Genomic DNA, 21,962 nt, shown 5'->3' with positions numbered 1-21,962 from the left:
TTGACACAGACCAGGCAGCTCTGTAATCACCCCCTTCTCTTCCTTGATAGCCGCATTTCAAACATCTCTTCCATGCCCAACTGGCGTCCTGCCTAAACCTCCAAGATAACTTTATCAAGACAGCACACCGAGCTGAAGCAGTTGGGACTACTTTGAATGGATACCGACTGGACACTCCCGGGTCATGTCGGACACCCACTCGTGTAATCCAGTACAGCAGAATCTACTTTGAATGGACTCTACGTGTTTGTATCATGGCAGTGCTCGTTAGAAGTGGACTATTTTCCGATTCCTGAAGAGTCTATTTATGCTGGAACTGAACTGAAGGTTAAACTCAAGTATCCTTTGTATACGTGTCATTTGCATGAATCCATGTGCCTCACCACCGGTAAAGGTCAATTATCTAACTTGAAATAAAGACATAAAGTCACATGATTGTTGGTGGTGCTGGTGTATGAATATACGTATGTTTTCCACTTTATGCATGGTATTGACACTCTTCTTCAAATAATGCATTAAGGGTCGTTTACATACACTTCCTGTATACAGCTGAGAGATGATCGCATGTTTTATGCACTCTACACCCTTGTCACAACTTAACAAATATTTTTGTATCTGTTTGGTGTCTTTTGGAAGCAGTGATTTTACTATCTCACCCAGCAGGATGCAGCAAGCTCATTGCTCACCTCGCTGATCTCATGGCTGGCTAATGTTGCATAACAGCTGTAACCATGGTAAGGCTGACCTTGGCTTCAAATATCCTTGTGTCACTCCTGTCACGCACACACACACACACACACACACACACACACACCCATGCAAAGGATCTAGTGCTCATAACAAATGTCAAACTTATGAGCATAAATAAATGCAATACCCCCAAACAATGCTAATATTAGCTATGTAAATCAGCTGCTCTATAAAGTGTTTAACAAACACACACAAAAAATGTATCTTAAGTCCACCTCGACAAAAGTCAGCCATCTTTTCTTCTTCTGAGTATACCTTTAAGTGTGTCTGAGATCTGGCAGCATGCAAACTTCAAACTGTGAAGTTGATTTTGCACCATTTATGTGATTGTAGTATTTTTTAATTTGCATGTGTTTGTTTTGAAATGGGGCGGCACGGCGGTCGAGTGGTTAGCGCGCAGACCTCACAGCTAGGAGACCAGGGTTCAATTTCACCCTCGGCTATCTTTGTGTGGAGTTTGCATGTTCTCCCCGTACATGCGTGCGTTTTCTCCGGTTTCCTCCCATATTCCAAAAACATGCTAGGTTAATTAGCGACTCCAAATTGTCCATAGGTATGAATGTGAGTGTGAATGGTTGTTTGTCTATATGTGCCCTGTGATTGGCTGGCGACCAGTCCAGGGTGTACCCTGCCTCACGCCCGAAGACAGCTGGGATAGGCTCCAGCACCCCCCCCCCCGTGACCCTCGTGAGGAAAAGCGGTAGAAAATGAATGAATGTTTTGAAATGGATGTCACACATAAAATCACAGCCAAGTATCCAATATCCAACAATGCAACAAATGAACAAACATTTCTGAAAAATCTCAGTTTAATACAATTTAGATGAAGAGAATATTCCTCACACACATATTGAATCATTGAATGTTGAATTATTACTAGTAAGCAATATTGCAACTATAATGGCATCTTGCCCACGCAGACCAGCATTTCTCATAAAGGCTTGTTGGCATCCACTTCAGATGACATCGAACATGCTTGTTGATAAGAAAGTGCAGTGATGAGGCGGCTGCGGGTGACGTGTGGTCACATCTCCCCTTGGACATGCGCATGAATCCACTTGTTGCCTTCACAACACTTCTATTTAAAGGGACACCGACATGGCACACGGTCTGGCGAGACGGGAATCCGTGGACACGGAAATGCACAAGTCAGGGGACGCCGGGAAGGCCTTCGTCTGCACAAAGAAGCGGGGCTATGACATTACCCGAAACCCCCACCTTAACAAAGTAAGTGGAGCAACGGTTTCATCGTGTTTCTTTCACCACGTTCGTGACGGCCGGCTAAGTGCTGTAAGCAGTTCTACATACTTCAAAGTACACGTTGTAAACATTAACTGAACATAGACATAATGGCTATTTTAATCGCTGCTCTGTATTATTTATGCACGACATAATAATTTAGCTTTTTCAAGATGAGAGTAGCTAAACTTCTGAAGCTAGCTAGCTTAAATGGCGCCTGAGTGATATTTTGGATGTAGCCAACTATATATGTCTGTGATATATGTTTATTTTATCAGAGGCAACTGTGTATTTACATTGAAGTACAAGCAACCTTTTGAACGCAGTGCACTTGAACTCAGCATTAGGTATCAGCTTTAGACACAGTTATATTTAGATTGAAAGGGCTCGGGCTCCAAAGGCACGTGCACACTCACGCCAGTGTTACTGTTACACATAATATTTACATGCGTGTTAATATTCAAAATAATAATAAATATTCAGAATGGTTCTCACAGTCTGTGGAAATGTCCTGGGCTATAATTAGTTTGGATTTCTTCTCATATTATGTGAAATGAGGAACAAGGGTTGCTGAGTCAGGCAAAAAAAAAATGCTGAGCCAAAAAGTTGTTGAGAAATGATTGGACATAACTGGTTCATATTGTTGAGAAAATGGAGTTCAGTTAACCACCAGTTAACCTGCTGCATATTTCTTTTTTTGTTTTTTGTTTTTTTTTTTGCTGCAAACATGCATTTAAACAAAAGCAACCCTCTGAAACCTTTCTAGTGAATTCTCCGGATTTGTGTGATGAGGCCCCAGAGGTCAACAGTCCGGTTGAGGGTATCACTGTCCATGGTGCTGACTGACCAATAAAACACAATCCCTGGAGAGTAACAATTTATTCTGAAATAATGCTGGATTACTTTGATGTTAGGAAGACAAAAACTAGTATCAAAAACCCCCACAAGGTGTCTTAAACTACGCACGTTACTGAAGTCTCAGTGAGAGAGAAACCTACAAAACTGTGGCGATAAAATGGAGCCTTCCTATTGGATAGCAGCTGTGGTCTGACAGTAGTTGTAGTGAGTTGAAAGTGAACTGATAAGTGGAAACAGTGGAGCGCAACCAAGCCAGAGTTAGCTGTTTATCTGCACAGAGCTCTGTTTGTTAGAAGAGTTAATGACCGCAATCCCCGAAACCACCAAATGTTCTTCTTTTAAGGAACTCAAGGGGGGGGGGGGTCAGTGTTGTAAGTGAGGCGAGGCATGTCCTCACATGTTACAGCTAATAAGAACAAATTTGAATAGCATTTTCCACGCAGGTGTGCTAAGTTGGCTGGATTTCATTTTGGAGCTAATCAAGTGGAGGTCATGTTTTTGTATTTATGCCACATGTGGGCCACACATGCTGACAATGATGTCCAGGTTGATTTAACAAGACATAGTGCGGGGCTTTTACATTTGGTAGTCGTTTACATTCTATCGTCACAAAACATTTTATGTTTTAATGCATAATATTGACACTGTTAAGTGTGCCGATGGTAGGGGTGTCACAAGACAAAACATGAGATTGGGTCTATGAGACTGAGTAAACTTGGTAAAAATATTCACATTTGGGAACTTGACATCATGGCTGTTTACATTTTTTAATTAAAAAATGATTAAAAAATGATTAATCAAATCCCAAAATAGTTGTCTGTGTACATATCATACATATATACATATCACTATATTGGCAGTTACTATGGTACCGATTATGTACGTGACAAAAAAAACTTAAACTATATTAGGAAAGTAACAGTTACTGATTGTAAAAGTACCAGATGGAGGGGTAGGATTTAATAAGCTTTGCTTCTTCCTACTCCTTTTGGACATGTGGAACTGTGAACTGATTATGGGATGCATTCAATTGTAATCTGATTCATGTTCAAATGAAATAAAACCATTACCATTACCATTATAATTAGATAATCATGAATTGTCACATTACATATATTTACTGAGACAGGAATAGTATGGCATTTTGAAATGTCAAATCCGTAGGCTAGTCACCAGTTGTTCTATAATGTAGTCTTCATAAACTTTCCCGTTACCATATTGCTCCAAGTTGCTTTGAGTGTATACAGCAGAAATCAGTTAGTAGCCATTCATATTTAGCCTTGACTGAACTTACTTAGTAACACCTGCAACAGTACTGCATTACGCTTCAAAAGTGTAAAATTTCCACATGTAGGTGTTTATTATTGCGTGAAATTTGAAAAAAAATGCAGTAAAACAGGTTGATAAAAACCTATAAAGTGTTTATTTTATATCTTTATTTGCCTAAGTGATTTGATTTGGAACAGTTTCCCTCTTCAAACCTGAAGGATGAATGTTGGTAGTAGGGGTCAAACTGGAGTCTCATAGCTGCTGGTCCAGTAAACTGTTTGTTGACATCTCACTTTACACCCTGGGGCTATGAATAGGCCCACTATGCAGGACGGCTCTTCAACAGGGCCTGATAGCCTGACCTAATTCATGCAGAAGGCTGGCGAGTTTACTACTTTGGATGCTACATGCTGTTTTGTCTCTTTTAATAGAAGCCTGTTAGGAGGTGGATCTTTGGCTGGGGGGTTGTGTTCAAATTAATCAAGACAAGTCAATTATGGCATAGTTCCATTGAATGAGAATACTTTTAAAGGGTCCCTGACCTGATTCATCAAATTGCTTAAATATGTTAGATATTGTTTATGTTCTACATTGCTAAATTTTTTTAATCGAATAGTACATTTGCAATGCTCTCGCTGCTCTCATTTCCGGAAGTGATGCGATGGGAGTACTAGCACTAAGCTACACAAACATAGTGGTGTACGAGACAGAGGATGTTTACAGGGATTATAACAATGTGTCAATAGTTTTTGAGGAGAAAAGAAACATTTGGAGATGAAATAGACAACTTACAGAACATGGGCTTTAGCCTTAAGACATGGAGATAAAGATAAGTCGCCTTCAAAACCCAGATTGGTAAGTACAGCCTTGTCGCTATCATGGAATAGTGTTTAGATTATGTAAACAAGATAAGACTTCTGTGGCAACTTTGACATTGTTCTTCGTGTCTTGTTTTCTCAGTGTACCTGCGGAATAGCATCCTTTTTCAAAATGTGTTCACACCATACTTTCAAGCCAGATGCTTCTTGTAAAGGAGTTCCTTCATTGCAGTCATCAGTGAAATGATCACTGCAAAGAACAAAACCTGAGGTGGGCGCCCATCTGTCTCTGGTTCTCTGCACTTGTTTCATTCATTCATTCATTTTCTACCGCTTATCCCAGCTGTCTTCGGGCGAGAGGCAGGTTACACCCTGGACTGGTCGCCAGCCAATCACAGGGCACATAGAGACAAACAACCATTCACACTCACATTCATACCTATGGACAATTTGGAGTCGCGAATTAACCTAGCATGTTTTTGGACGGGGAGAACATGCAAACTCCACACAGAGATGGCCGAGGGTGGGATTGAACTCGGTTTTCCTTGCTGTGAGGTCTGCGCGCTAACCACTCGTCCACCGTGCAGCCTGTTTCATCCATTTTTGTCTTAAACTTTCATCTTTTGAAAAAGAAAACAAACTTACAGTATTAATCAGACACTGTAAACATCCAGCAGCAACACAGTTTTGGCACGGTTACTATTTTGTCGAAAAATATACTGAACCAAGTGCACGATCTCCCTGGAGAAGTGTTTGTTTACTATGCTTTCGCTGAGAGGTGTCACCCCGATGACGTCACATCCGGAATGAGACTGAACAGCGAGCGCTAGTTCATCATGGGTGAACATTATTACAAAAATATACTTAATAATATAACATTTAAGCAAAGTTGATGAATTATGTCAGGGACCCATCTTGCTGAGTTCAGTGTTTCTGCAGTTTTATGTGTTTAATGGGATTCAGACTGTGCTGAGTTTGTTTCTTTTGAAATTTATTTTGGCAAAACTTGCTGTGATTTTATGATGTTCTTATTTTGCTAATCTTGGTAGCTCTGTCCAATCACAACCTTCTCAACGACAGTGACACCCGCTCAGGGTTTTTTGAGTAATGGGTGAAAAAATGGTTCCTTTGCAGCAACAGTGAAGTCTCCACTGTCAGAGCTATGTATGAACAGCGCTGAGGAAATTGAAGGCGAAGGTCGGAAATGACTACTAAAGCAATGTTAGTGGTCCGGCACAGGAGGCTTCTGTAGCTCAGGCAGTGGCATATTGTTGCCCTCCATCTGATTTCAGTGAACCCTGGGGATGAGGTGTGTTTACCTCCATCGGGCCAGGGTCCACTTCACCTCTCACAGGAGCCAGTCACAGCACAACCTGCAAATTGATGCTGAGGCAAACAGCGCTGAAAGCAACCTGTCCTCACATTGGCGAGCTTTGATTTCCTTTTAATCTCTGCACACACGCTACGTATACATGCATACCCGCCGACGTATGTATGTATGTACCCACGGCTTCACATTGCTCTTTGGTTAACTCTGCCTCCTCCCTGCCCAGCAGTGGAACCGGATATTATAGGTGTGTTTGGTGTGCAATAAAGAGATGAAGTGGGGTAGCAAGGTGTAGAAAGGGTTCTCTGTGGCGAGGACGAGAGTGCTGGCCGCGCTCCACAGACGTCCTCTGTCTCTGCTTGATCACACATTAATGAGGCATCTGTGTGAATCCTGGCCCTCTGTACGTCTCTGATGGTGGTTCCGCCTGCCGCCGCCGCTGCTGCTGCTGCTTTCAAAGACAACAACAACCTCTATAAAAACACTCTTAGAACCCAATAAGGGATGCTGTTTCACCTCAAACACTGAACTAAGCATGGGTATGGGCGAGCAACACAGCTGCCATTTACTGTACTGTAAACGGACGTAACCTGTGCAGCCTGCAATACGGGATGCAGATAATTGAGACGGTTGCTTGTAAGTCCTGGCAGCAAACTTGAGCAGAATTGTGAAAATCAGCATACAGTAAATCTACCACAAGGCTATAATAATATATATATATATATATATATGATGAATGGAATACAGTAAATAGCTATCATGGAATAGTGTTTAGAATATGTAAACAAGACAAGACTTCTGTGGCAACTTTGACATTGTTCTTCATGTCTTGTTTTCTCGGTGTACCTGGGGAATAGCATCCTTTTTCACAATGTGTTTACACCATACATTCAAGCCATATCCTTCTGGTAAAGGACTTCCTTCATTGCAGTCATCAGTGAAGTGATCACTGCAAAGAACAAAACCTGAGGTGGGCGCCCATCTGTCTCTGGATTTCTGCACTGGTTTCATCCATTCATTCATTCGGTTGCTTGGAAGTCCTTGCAGCAGACTTGAGCAGAAATGTGAAAATCAGCATACAGTAAATCTACCACAAGGCTATATATATATATATATATATATATATATATATATATATATATATATGATGAATTGAATACTGTAAATAGCTAAGGTAGCTGTACAACTGAACAATCTGTATCAGTGTTGGTGACAAATAGTATAGGATGGGGATGTTTTTAATGTTATATAACTTTTCATAAAGTCATTTTTGGAACTACCCATTATTAAAAAAAAGGTTGATTTAGGTGGTTATGTCATTTTACAGATACATACTATGTGCTTCCATAAGTTAATTAAAAAGGTCATTTTTTTGACTGTGCTGCAGAAGAATACACTATTGTGTCTGTACTCAATTTGGCCGCACCTCAATTTGTTGACTCTCGCCACCATCATTAAGGATAACGATCGTATTGTAACGTCTACACAGATGTTGCTACGGTGACGAGGAAGTGGTCAATAAACAATCTTTTTATTGCAAAAATAAAACAGGGTCCAACCACACCAAAACATCAACAAACTCAACTGCACGCAGCTACACAGTCAGGACACGTCACATTCACAGACAAAATCTAATCGAAAATCAAACCTCTTAACGGTACACATAATTGCCAGATCCTCTGAAAGTAACAATATTATTATTATTATTATTTAACATCTCTGTATACAGGAATTACCTTAAAAATCAACTGAATTCCGGAATCGTGAACCAAATTTAGGCAGTCCCCGTGCAATGTCTGGCTAACTGCAGGTTCTATAAATAAGATATCCCTTTCAGATGAAAGACTTGAACTAAAGGCCTTTGGCATGCAATGAAAACCGGAGTATCTGATCGGGCATTAAAGATGTGCTGGTATGCTAAATGCCGCAGGTCCCGATAAGCCACTGCGGCAACTGGAAGTCATTAGACTTCTCATGTTTGTTACTCTGGTTTGGCTACCGCGTTCATCACTCTCAGTCAGTCCCAGAACTGGATTTTCCTTTATCCTATAACCAGCATGAATAAATCTATCAACAGACAACATCCAGTAAATATGCTACTCTATCTGTAATGGAAATATGATTTCATTTGGATGGATTTTTGGGCCGAAGAAGCAAATGTGGAGAGTGGAGGAGAGGTAGGAAACAGCTGGAAGAGTCGTATCATCAAGCGCTTTCAAGCCTTTAATCAAGACCAAAGGTTTTTATATGGGTTTTCAGCCCGCAACTGTGGCAATATTTACATTGGTTTGGACTTATACTTGTGATGTGACGGTGGAAAAGTGATGGTAAATATTTACTGTCTTGTAATCAGAAGATTGTCGCAAACCAAACTAGGGGACAGAACTCTGAGAGACACGGTTCCTCAGTTCCTCCCTTACTTTGCATCCCTGGTTTCTATATGATTTTTATGTGTGTGTGTGTGTGGGGGGGGGGGGGTCCATGGTGTGGCCAGGTGTTTAAGGTTGTCAGCATTGGTTTCTGGTGGTCTGACATTCCTGTGATGGAGTGGAGTGTATCCACCAGACAGAAAGAAAGTACATCCCCGTTATCCTTCACTATCATAATATTATCTTTTGGCACAAAGTAACACACAAAAAATCCTACAGTATGTCCACAAAGAGCTGCAATGCTATTTAGTTGCTGCTCCATCCAAACGGCACCACCTCCCCAACTCGGCTTTTTGTGTTTTTGTAAGGTAGTCCTCATTCATGTGATAACAACAGAGAAGCCATTAGACTTGTCCAAACACAGAAAGGGAGACACTGTGGGCCTCATCACCTCCTTATGAAGCTCTTCTCAAGCATCCCAGCTAATTCAGTCCTCCTTTTACTCCTCAATGGTGCCTTTGTTTGGAATATTAGAGTGGTGGAGGTCGTAGTCTGTTTTAGCAGAGATAGACAGGTAAGAATGTTAGGCAGTATATGGTTTCATTCTGCAACATACATCTCGTACACATGGTTCTCCCACAGCAGATGCTATCAGTATGGCTGATGCTGCTTGTGTTGAGCCCTCGTTATATTGTCATTAACGATTGCTGTTTGGTGGTAAGTATACTGTGGTGTACTAATAGTCCAAACCTACTGCAATACGAGTGATATGTAGTATTTGGGTCACTAGGAGGACATCATGTCACCAAATATACTGCATGTCATAAAGCCAGCCATCATTTGACATGATAGAGGAAAAAAAAGGTCTCCTCCTAGTCTGTGTGGAAATGGTAATTTTTTCATTCATTCATTTTCTAATGCTTTTCTTCACGAGGGTTGCGGGGGTGCTGGAGCCTACCCCAGCTGTCTTCAGGCGAGAGAGCCGGGGTACACCCTGGACTGGTCACCAGCCAATCACAGGGCACATATAGACAAACAACCATTCACACTCACATTCATACCTATGGACAATTTGGAATGTGGGAGGAAACCGGAGTACCCGGAGAAAACCCACGCATGCACGGGGAGAACATGCAAACTCCACACAGAGATGGCCGAGGGTGGAATTGAACCCTGGTCTCCTAGCTGTGAGGTCTGCGCGCTAACCACTCGACGCCGTGTAGCTTGGTAAATTTTTGGCTTTTTAAATTTAGATGAAATTAACTGCTATATACAATCAAGCGACATACACCATAAAAGAGAGATGATAGATGTGTTTATCTTTATGAATATTGTTTATGATATATAGCAATCAAAACCAAGACATATAAAGTCAGCACTAAAGCCGGGATGAGCAATTTGGTGTTTTTCTGGTGTGGGTTCTGGGTTTTTAAATGACACTGATAGCGCCGGTCTACATCGCTGCTCCACGCCCAGACTGACACAAAGCTACCTTCAAACCACAAAGAAAAGGAAACCATCACAACAAGACAGGAAATAACCAAAATAAAAGCAGAACAAAGAATACTGACCATGCCAATTTCCTACTTATTCACTCCAAAACTATAGAGTTAGTCCCAGCATTTATCTTCAGTATTTATCTGGTCTTCATGTGGCTGTAAATCCTTCCTGCTTTCCAGGAGAAATGTACAATGGACTTCCACAGACAACTCCATCAGATCAGATATCTCCTGAAGCGTATGGCATGCTTTAAGTGCTACTGGCCTTATGTAAAAGTCAATGTTTGGACTGAAAGGTTCACAGAGTTGCTGATTTCTTTTAAGACTTGGACGCTTTCCCAGGAACACTCAAGCTCCTGAGGGACCTGGACTGTGAAGGATAAAAAGGCCACCTCAGAAGGATCAGGAGTGTTACATGGCCCTTACCGCCACCGTCTCAAGGCTGCCCTCCCTAAGTCAACAGCGCTTCGTCTTTCAAGGTTATTTGACCAACAAACTTGTCTGTACAGTCACACGTTGACAGTTTCTGATTTAAAGAGTCCCGGGAAGGGATATTTACCGAAGATGACAATTTTAGGTAACATCAGAGCGCCGTGTTGCTTGAGTTAATTAGTTATTAGTTATTAGGGATGAGCGAGTACACCACTATCTATGTATCTGTTCAGCCATCTAAATGATCTGTATGCTTGGAGTGGGTGGGGCATAAACATGAAGTGGGCGTGGTTAACCATACATGGGTGGGGCTTATATCGGTACATTATTTTACATCTGAAATTGACATGGATTGATCAGTTGCTATATATTTGCTATTATTCAGTACTGTGTACTTTGTGTACGTGATACATACAAATACACAATGTGAATTTTAAAGTTATGAAAGAGTTGACCCTGTAATCTGATAGCATTGGTCAAGAGGCTCCAAATGGACGTATAATTTGGTTAATTGACACTGACACAGATCCTGAGACCACTCATCATGTGATAGTGAGACATGCTATCAGGAAGTTGATGACTGATGGCAGCCATTAGTGACAGTCAGTTAACTGACTCTGACTTTTCTGAGTCTTTCACTAAAGTGATTCGAGTACTCAGGTATGAAGTGAGCATGCGCCACATCCAATATGGCCGTGACATCAATGTATTTGCAACAAGTCTGTCCTTCTCTCTGCCTGTCGATGTGGACACTGATAAAAACGCTAAGGTCTGTTCAGTGTCCATGAGTACCAGGGTAGTAAAAAACCCGGTCAGTACTTGACCATCTCGAGCAGCCGTGCACTCTGATAAACTCCTTCCTGTGTGTCTCAGTTGTTTTTAGAAAAGAGTGAGGTGATGGATGGAGGGGCAGGGGAAGTGATTGTGGTGGAGGATATTTCTGAGGAGACCGGAGAGTTCACTGTTTGTGTTGGAAGCGCTCCACCGGAGTTCAAACTCATGATGGTTATATGTTTTTGGCTCATCAAACAAACTCGGGTGAGATAGGAAGCATGAACGCACGCACATGAACGCACATTCTGGCATGAATCAATGCTTTCATTTTGCTCCTCGCCGCATCCCTCGGCTAAAAAGGTTACGTTCTCACCAGCCGCCCGTTGGACTGGATGTCTCTCTTGCTCGTCAGCATGATTGCATGAAAAGTACCAGGCCAATTTAAATTCAACACGGGAGTATAGCATGGGAGAAAGCGTAAAAGTTCAAAGCAGATCTGTTTAATATCTAAAAAAAAAAATGCATTTTTCTCAAAATACTCTGGTTTATATATTGGAAAACATGTTACGTTTTTCTTCTCCTGTTCACAAAAAGCTTCTCGGTACTTGCTGAGTTCTTCCAACTTGCTGAGTCCCATCAAACTCAACTCTGTGGTGGGTAATGGCTCTGTGGTTTTGCTGTTATATACAGTAACCACCAGACCAGTGTATAAAAACTGGGAATACTGGCCTGGTCCAGCAAGTGCGATGCTCCTCACATCTCCTCTGCTTCATCAGTATGCCTTTGACTTTGATTAAAATGACCATAACCCCCCCTTTTTTTTCCCACTCTTTTAGTTTTTCGCACTATTTACCCTGCCGTCTAATCCCGACTGTGATAACTGTGGGATGAGTATGTCAGACCTCTCGGCCATCCACTCTCTTACCCCCACTAGCTGTTTTGATAGCGTCTAGACACGCATGCCTGTGCTGATAAAACAAGAGGAGACCGCAGTACTTTGCACAACAGTACGGATGTTCTGACCAAGTTCTTTTGAGTGAATTGACACATATTTGATCTGTTTTCACTGGTCACGGTTGCATATGAATGTGTTCACAGCATGACTCTGCGTTTTTTTTTCCACACAAGCCTCTCTGTGCGTTGTAAAGATATAAAAACAGAGAGCTCAGTACTGTACGTAATGGGATCCACCTATGGCGCCTACAAAGACCGCTACTAAAAACACCTCCAAAAGGTTTTATGGTTTTATATTCAGTACATGCTGTGACCATGTAGTAACCGTTACATTCATTATAACATGTAATGCTTAGTATTACAGTATTTTGGAACTTTGAAGTACTAGTACTAGTAGTTAGATCGACATTTAATTTCATTTAATTTCATTTTCTACCGCTTATCCTCACAAGGGTTGTGGGGGTGCTGGATCCTATCCCAGCTGTCTTCGGACCCTGGACTGGTGGCCAGCCAATCACAGGGCACATATAGACAAACAACCATTCACACTCACATTCATACCTACGGACGATTTGGAGTCGCCAATTAACCTAGCATGTTTTTGGAATGTGGGAGGAAACCGGAGTACCCGGAGAAAACCCACACATGCACGGGGAGAACATGCAAACTCCACACAGAGATGGCCCAGGGTGGAATTGAACCCTGGGCTCCTCGCTGTGAGGGCTGCGCGCTAACCACTTGACCACCGTGCAGCCCTAGATCGACATAATGTTAATAATAATAACGGTCGCTGTAACTTGGCTATATGCACGTCACATTTCATGTAAATGGAGCATATTTTGCCGCTTTTTGGAATATAGAAGGAATCAGTGGGTCTCGTAGGGTTTTGAATGATGGGGGAAATTCCAAACAAAGTGCAGTTTTCCTTGAAGCTGACCTAAATCTGCCAACTGTGTGTATGTACCGTATGCATGCATGATTATACTGTATGTGTGTTCATAAATACTGATGTAGAGACCAAGACTGGAAGGCTGACTATGACTCATCCATTCCTGCAGCTTTTGGCCGGATCCGATCGGCCATGAATTGATGAGATGGCTCCCTTTGATTGATTAGTAGAAGATATTCCAGTTCTGCTGACTCCCAGGGTTTTTACAAGCCTCTCACATGAGCTTCTGTGTCTAAATGTGTCATTTATATATCGGCCTCAGAGAAAAAAAGAATACGTTTAAGTGGTGATAACTGCCTTTTTGTTGATTTCACTCATCAAAGCTCCATGTTTGGTCAGCTGCAGCAAGGTCACCGGTCTGAGGAGCCTTCATACGACCAGTCGAAGCGAATCCAGACTTAGAGACCGAGCCAGTGTGTTCTCCCAATCGATTTGACTGTAACCTTTCCTTTTAAGCTTTGTTCAAAATCAACATTTGTATTGGCGGCTTCTGAGGAAGTGGCTATTCTAAAGTGGGACTCGTACAAACATAAAAAGAAATGTTTTGCCATATTGTACATATGTAACTAATAGGGGTGTCCACAGTTTGGTTCGATACATTACTGTCACATTTTCAACTTGTATTTTGTTTAGTGGCGTCATTAGGCCTATTTTAGGGGGACTTCAGCTAGAATACTAATCTTAGTATTGTAGTACAGGTATTGCAACTTACTATTGTATCACGATGATTTGTGTCCCGAAATCAGACATGAGTCACAACTTTTTCCTTTTCCTGAAAACAGATGGACTTTAAATCTATCTATGAGACCATTTTTAGGATGTCGTTTTGGCCTGACCCACAAGCAGACACATGGTTTGGATAATCACATCCAGATGATGATGACCCTTCTATGAAATAGCAACTTCTGTATAATTGTTTTTATCCCAAGAAATCAACCTTCATTTAAATTTCATTTAAATAAGTTGATGAAAATTATCGAATTAAGTTAGCACAGACACAGGTTTAGATTTTAAATGCATACAAGTACCATTTAAATTTGTTTATTGAGTTCATGACACGCCGAGTGCACATTCCCAGTTTGCATCCATGCAAAAAGCCCATAATTATCCTCCACTGTAATAAAAACAAAGGAGCAGTTGACACCCTGCAAAATCGCAGTGAAACAGCAGAATAAAAGCGATGGAACAAGTAAACAGGCTGTGGTTTTAATGCTCGGTGTGAGTGCAGGCCAGCAGGAACCAAGCGGGGGGGGGGGGATTGCGCTCAAATGGCCTGGAAAGAGTACGCCCTCGGGCATTTTAGATTTGGCATGGTCAGGTGTCTTTTCCGGTATTTGGCCAATTTTTTTTTTTTACAATTGTCATGTTTTCTCATGCGTTGGGCTTTGGACTAGTTGACACTAAAAGTTTGGTTTTCTCTGCTGGTGTATTGCTCCGATCTGGGGGCACCGAGTTTTCCCATGCACAAAATGTACGTAACATGTAATACAGTTACTGTAATGGGATTGCTCTTTGCTAGTTTTTAATCATAACCCCACATTGCATAAACTAAATCAATAAAGACTCAAAATAATTCACAAAATAATTGATAATTTGAATTTGCATTTATGTGCGTGAGTTTTTCTCCGGGTACTCCGGTTTCCTCCCACATTCCAAAAACATGCTAGGTTAATTGGCAACTCTAAATTGTCCATAGGTATGAATGTGAGTGTGAATGGTTGTTTGTCTATATGCGCCCTGTGATTGGCTGGCCACCAGTCCAGGGTGTACCCCGCCTGTCGCCCGAAGACAGCTGGGGTAGGCTCCAGCACACCCGCAACCCTCGTGAGGAAAAGTGGTGGAAAATGAGCGAATGAATGAATGAATGAATGACCAAAAATTTACCAATTCCACACAGACTAGGAGGAGACTTTTTTTTCCTGTATCATGTCAAATGTGCCCAAAGTCAACTGGGATAGGCTCCAGCATTCCCCTGCTACCCGAATGTCACTCTTGAAAAAATGAAATGCCAGATACAGGAGAGAAAAATATGCATGCTCCATCTGTTTTTCACACAAATTAACCTGTTAGGGTCATAGGGAAGCTGGAGCCTATCCCAGCCTGCTTAGAATTAAAGGCAGGGAACACCCTGGACTGGTTACAAGTCGATGACATTGCTGACACATAGAGACGGATTCACACTCAAATGTACACCTGCGTACTTAGTCTTAGTCTTACTTGGTTAATTTAGGGCTAAATTGATGATGAAAACTTTCCATGCGTCGTGTATGCATCACTTTCTTCTCTGATTAAACGTCAGTGTTAATCTAAAAAACAGTTTTTTTTCCTTTTGACTGAAATGCGGATGGCAACTGTTTCAGTATGAAGAATAGGCCGCAGCTAAGTGAAGAGGAAAGCAGGGTTAAGATGGCTATCACGATACATCACTTTCAGCAAAACAGGTCATACAAGAAGGCCATCCCCATGTGCTTCTCTGGCTCTGGCTATTATGAAAAGAAAGCAATCCCTCTTTCACAATGAACAGAGAAGTGCTTTGCGGTGATCTCTGCCAGGCCGTATCTCCGTGCCAAACATTTAAGCCCTCTCCCTGTTGACTGGCCTGTGGACTTTGGGCTCTGTGTCTGTCCGACGACTGTGCTTGCAGGGGCCTTAATGAGGAGATCCCCCTATCGTGTTGGGATAAGAAGTGTCTCAATGGGGTTTGTTTCTTTTTGGTGCAGAGGGCATTTCAATTGAGGAACACACAAGGGAAAGAGGTCACACAAGGTGACTTAGAACCGTTCCACAGACTTTATTTTGGATGCAGGATTGAGAATTACATCATTTGAAATGTTTCCCAGAAAATGGCAACCCACTGAGTTATAATATTTTATATAGATAGTACAAAATAACATTGAATTCAGTGATTTTCAGTCACATGAAATATGAGAGATGATATCGCATAACAATAAAGTGTGAGAAAAAATTTGTATCAGTTTGAATATTGTGATAAGGAACCGACTCCTTTAGGCTAAGTTAAACAAACAGTGGCATGGAGGAATTTACAGTAAGTCTTTCCAGACTGCAGATGTAAGGAAGGGAGTGTCCTGCCGTTTGGGCTCCGTGTGGTTGTGACAGATGGGAAGGAGAAAGATGAAGTAGCATAATGTTTATGTTTCTAAAGCGTTTCTCTGTAATGTTGCAACCAACCTGCCATCCGAAACCAGCCAGATGCCCAGAAGGAATGTTATCACTTTCAGTGGATTTCAACTTTGATCTTTCTTGTTTCGCCATCTGGCAAACTAATTTGAAGTTTCCTCTCAAGTGATTGTAAGTTAGGGGTGGGCATGGCAGCGGACTCAAGTCGAGGGGTGGCATGACACAGGGACTTGATTACAGGTCTTGGAGTGGTATGGTTTTCTTAAACATGGTGCTGCGGGCATTACATGTGTCATGTGGTCTGGGACACGTGGAAGCTTTCTAGGGTTTTTGCTGCCCATCCCAGTTTAAAAAGAACAAGTCGGAGTCAAACACAAGACAAAACACTTTTCAAATAACTTTTAACTTAGTGTTTATACTGATGACTTTATACTGATTTTGTGAACTAAAGGAATAAATCGTACTGCTGAAATGCTACATCTGCTAGTTTGAGGTCTGTGGAAAAACAACAGTGGACTGTATAGACTACAGCCTCAGTAAATTTTGTGATCGGGGACTTATAATTGCACCCGAAATAGTCAACGCCCTTGCTGCAGTCATAGGGGAAAGTTTTATTGTGAATTAACTATGCAATGACACTACCAACTCGCACCGTAAACAAGTATTATTATTTCTTCCATATGTCCGTCCGTCTGGCATATTTCTTGCTTATTTACATTCATTTCTTTTTTAGTTAATTCCTACAAAGAGCAACTTTGATTGCCTTTAAAATCAACAGTTCAGTCAATGCAAGCAACTATAATTAAAGTCTAATGAGATTAAGGAGCAAGTCTATGGTAAACACTGATGGTCAACCTGATCCACTTCGAAATACTGTAATTATGTAATTATGTTGTCTGTATTTGGTCCAAAAACAAAGTTGTTTTTGACTTTGTGGATTATTTGAAACAGTGCGCCTGTTCTTCAGTGTTACTAATTTGCAACAGGATCAGACATGCTAAGGTTTCACTGGGTGGTCAGTCAAATGTTTAATAAGGGAATGTTACTGTAAAACTGTATGGCAGTGCTTCTGAAAGTCTGTAAAGTACAGGTACTCTGAATTAGTACATATTATCAGTTTCACAAGTATTTTTATTCGGGGGAATGTGAAGATTTGGGGAGTTAGACGCAGACCCGTTCTCAGTGGGTCACAGTTTGATCCTTGTTTCAGTCGTGATTAAATTGAGTCTTCTGAATGACTTTTGTAAGTGAAGCATGAGAACCAATTTGCAATTCTGTGTCATTCTTTCTGTTCATTCGACTGTTCTTACTCGTGCATGTAAATAATTTATAGTTTTACAATATTGAACTTTTTGACCATTTTTAAATGAGATACTGAGTTGTTTTGGTAGGGGGCGGGTAACTGTAAACCAGTAATCAAAATGATCAAGAAATACTATATTTCACTCTGTACTCTATATTTCACAATTTGGGTCCCGACTTTTCATGAATGGGTGATTATGGCTCCGCTGATTTGCAGCATGCTAGTCAAATCTGAAGCTTTTGAACCAGTTTCAATAAATCTTTTGGAAACATCGATGCCGCTGTCAACCTCAGCTATAAAGTTGTGGCATCCCACGACGTGTAACATGTATTAGTGAACCATATAGGTTTTCATGGGGAGCAATTAACTTCAATCCAAATTGCTTAAATAGATATTATGGAATGTGTGTTGAAAATATTGGCTCCATCCATCACATAATTAAGACATGCAGTGTGTGCGCTGTCAAACTCCGGCCAGACAAAACAAAACAATAAAACGAACTTAAACAAAAATGCATCTAACCACAAAAGTAGTGTACTCATGGATTTCGCTCTCTCGTTGTCATTATATTAATGATGTCTTGTCCTCAACACTATTTGTGTGGTTGTTAAAGAACATAAACACATACTGTATGCAATCTTATGATGGCGATACTTACAGACCTTAGAGCCGCATTCGTCACAATTGATAAGCAAATCCTAATACGGAGATTAGAACATTCAATGAACGGCATTAAAATGGTTCCAGTCCTATTTGCCTGCAGTTTGTATCCATTATATAAAGAATCCAGACACGTGAAGGTCAATCTTGGCATCCCATATGGTTCTGTGCTAAGTCCTGCATTGTTTATATGTCCCCATACCACCACACAAGAAGTTAGATATGGTAAAACCAGAGAACAACAGGGTATGGAGTGATTTTTGTTCCAGACTTTGTTATTGATGATATATTTGAAATGCTATACTTTTAAACAGACAGTTTGTATCCCTCATATAAAGAATCCAGACACATGAAGGTCAATCGTGGCATCCCACTGGGTTCTGTGCTAGGTCCTGTATTGTTTATATGTCCCCATACCACCACACAAGAAGTTAGATATGGTAAAACCAGAGAGGGATGGAGGGATTTTTGTTCCATACTTTATGTTCTTGATAATATATTTGAAATGCCATACTTTTACACAGAACACAAATTCTGATTTGTTAAGCCCTAATTTTAAACATGCAAACTATCATTTAAAGTTGCAGCATCATAGACCTTTGACACCACATTAAACCCAATAGAGAAATTGAGTATTTGCCAATGTAAAGATCCCTGTACCCACAGTATACATCATGTTAATATGTTGGTGAATAATTGTCTTTGTTTTTTCTGTGTGAAAGGGCATGGCATTCTCCCTGGAGGAGCGTCTGCAGCTGGGGATCCACGGCCTGCTTCCTCCTTGCTTCATTACCCAAGATGTCCAGCTGCTGAGGGTTCTTAAAAACTACGAAATGAAAGAACGCGACCTAGATAGGTGAGGTTTGAAAACAGATAGAATAGTCCCCAGCGTGTAGCCACACATACGTATATACTTTTCTTATCTTGTACTGGGAATTTGGACAGATTTCCCAGAGGATTGTTCTCCATCTGAGAGAAAACTGCATCTGGATGTTTTCATGTTTAACATCAAATATTTAACCCAACAGACTTTAATAACGTGTCTCTCAACTCCTACACCCCCAAATTCTCTGTATCCTCCCTTTTCCTCCCTCTTGAGTATTTTTTTAAACTCTGCAACCTTAAGTTCTTCCTTGCATGCTTCCTTCCAGAGAACAGTGTCCATTCCTTAGCTTTAATTGTTTGTTCCCATACCAAGCCAAAAGCCTTCCTTTCCTCAGCCGTCTGCCAGAGCTCCATACTATATGTATGTTTTCTTTACCATCGATGCATTGAGGAACTGGTTAAATGTAAAATATCTTATTAACTGGACTGTAAGGTAAATTATGCATTTTGAAGGAACCCAACATGGACTCAAGACGTCTTCCAGTGAGGAAGCAGTGCCTGGGGACTCCACGGTGGGTCTCCTAATACCAAGGCTGAGGTTGCCAAGGTGGTAAAAAAGTTACTCTGGGGCAGGGTCCGGTGGGTGGATGAGATCCGCCTTGATTGACACGACTCTGCAACATTGCATGGACATCGGTGGCAGTGACTCTGGATTGGTGTTCCCTGACCCTGATCAGGTGGTTGTCCCAAACGCCGCCCCGTGGAGGTGTTCAGGACTCGTTTGATCGGTAGGAGACCTCGGGGAAGACCCAGAACACTACTGTATGTTTTCAACTGGCCTGGGAACAGCTTGGGATCCACTGGGCGGAGCTGGACGTTGCTTACTAAGTACCTACTTCGGCACCAACGTTCATGTCCCTAACAATCACTCTTTGGCTGTTAAAGGAATTTGCTTTGCTCCTTGTCAATCTAAATTGTTATGGCAACAGCACTGGAAGTTATCCAGTATGATGGTGTCATCTGGAGAGTAATAAATATTCCAAGGTGCTGCCAACTGAAATAATGCAGTACGAGCCAGTCTCTTGGCCAGTCTCTTTCCCAGTGGTGCGATTAGAAAACATCAGGAAACTAAAAATACATGTGCAGACCAGCGTTGCATGGTGAATTGTGCTAAAAAAAGATTATGATAGAGTTCTTGGCTGCCTGTGAAATATCCAGCTCTAAATGAGGGAGGATACTCCTTAAAAATGTCAACGCTACAACAGAATGTTAGTCATCTTGTTTTTTTTATGTCACAGTTAAAAGTGTAGACCCAAGATCTGATTTTTTTATTAGAATTTATTTTGTGCTCATACATTACTTTTCTTGGCAGTATGAGCAGTTTGAACCAAATGGTTTCAATGTTTTCCAGATTGGTGCCACATGGTGTTGTGTTAAATCCAGCACAGAGCCATATTCAATAATAGGACCTTTGTCTGAAGCATCTGAAATTGAGATCTTCCATCATTTCTCGTCACAAAGCTGCACTGGCACTCAAGGTGGCCAACATAGTGTCTCTCTTTGTCTGCAATTCAAATTTAACACCTCAATATTAGTCAGGAAAGAGACTAGCATCTCATCAGAACCTACTGTAGTTGCAGTTTTGTTTTGTCTGCACCAGGACCAGATCTTAAACCCAAGTCCATACTTGGTGGAAACTAAAAACATTTCTCAAAATCAGCTTTTACTATCATGCATTGTGGAGATTAATAGCAGAGAGAGCATAGAAACCTTTTGTCCGCTCAACAAGTACCACCTTGTGCTGGAGAACTTATGGAAACTGTACTGATTAGAAATAACCCTCGTTGGTATGTTCTGCTTAATTTGTGTCAGATGCAAACTTTTAGCTTCTCTGCCAAACTACCACAAGAACAAAAAAGGCTTGTGCGTTTTTTTCTGTCATACACTGACAGAAAAAAAGGTCACACATTTACAGTTTATTTCTGGTCAGAGTTGTATGAATTTTTCTGGCTCACAATGGGGTTTAGGTCTGGACTTTGTGGTGTGACAGTGATGTCCCATGCTCCTTTTGTGTCACAATGCATGTGCCATCAGGGAAGAAAAGTTAATGTCGTAACCTGGTAACCTGACCTCATTATTTGGCCACATTACATTGCCGAATCTAGACCTGACCAACTGTAATCCATGGGGGTGACTTTTTTTTTTTGGCCAGGCAAAGTGTATTTTTTTGCTTCTGCACTGTTCTGACCTGTGATGTCACCAAATGTAACATCTGACTTGAATAAAAGTTCAATAGGGCCTCTCGGTACAGCAGGTATGAATCATCAAAAGGTTGAAGATTAATGTGGCGTTTTCCCGCTGTGTTCATCCCTGTCGTTCTCAGATACGTGTTTCTGATGGGCCTCCAGGACCACAGTGAGAAGCTCTTCTATCGTGTGCTGACTTCGGACATTGAGAGATTCATGCCCGTCATTTACACCCCCACCGTGGGCCTCGCTTGTCAGCAATACGGCCTGATTTTTAGAAGACCAAGGTAACACTTACACACGTACACAATGTGGAAATTTGGTTCAAAAAAAGCAAACCAGAATACCTTGAGGAGCATAGGGAAGTTTGTGGGTTCTGTCTAAAGTTCAGTTTACAGCAAGCCCTGGGGGGTGTCTCCATATTAACAGTAATACAGGCAATAATAAAGGCAAAAATATTATATTGATAAAGCCTGCTGTCTTAGGCAAATCTATTATTCTAAATTCAGTAACTGTTACATTTGTTCACTTCCTGCTTTCCTAATACAGTTC

The 21,962-nt window shown here is 41.3% G+C and overlaps 1 protein-coding gene across 2 annotated transcripts in view; it reads left to right on the top strand.

Moving 5' to 3' along the window:
- The first annotated feature begins 1,772 nt into the window (after positions 1-1,772).
- me1 (malic enzyme 1, NADP(+)-dependent, cytosolic) overlaps positions 1,773-21,962 on the top strand; it is a 47,476-nt gene continuing 27,286 nt past the window's right edge. Inside the window, exons 1-3 of one of the 2 annotated variants that reach the window (XM_058053650.2) lie at positions 1,773-1,977; positions 19,062-19,195; positions 21,548-21,697. In XM_058053650.2, the coding sequence (XP_057909633.2) occupies positions 1,849-1,977; positions 19,062-19,195; positions 21,548-21,697 (413 nt within the window). In that variant the 5' untranslated portion in view covers positions 1,773-1,848. The remainder of the gene's footprint in view (positions 1,978-19,061; positions 19,196-21,547; positions 21,698-21,962) is intronic. The other variant, XM_078790912.1, reaches the window with a different exon arrangement.

Source organism: Doryrhamphus excisus, linkage group LG5 (assembly GCF_037039965.1).
Source record: "Doryrhamphus excisus strain RoL-2023G ecotype Guam linkage group LG5, RoL_Dexc_Guam_v1.1, whole genome shotgun sequence".
NCBI lineage: Eukaryota > Metazoa > Chordata > Actinopteri > Syngnathiformes > Syngnathidae > Doryrhamphus > Doryrhamphus excisus.
This window is presented reverse-complemented; position numbering and strand designations above follow the sequence as displayed.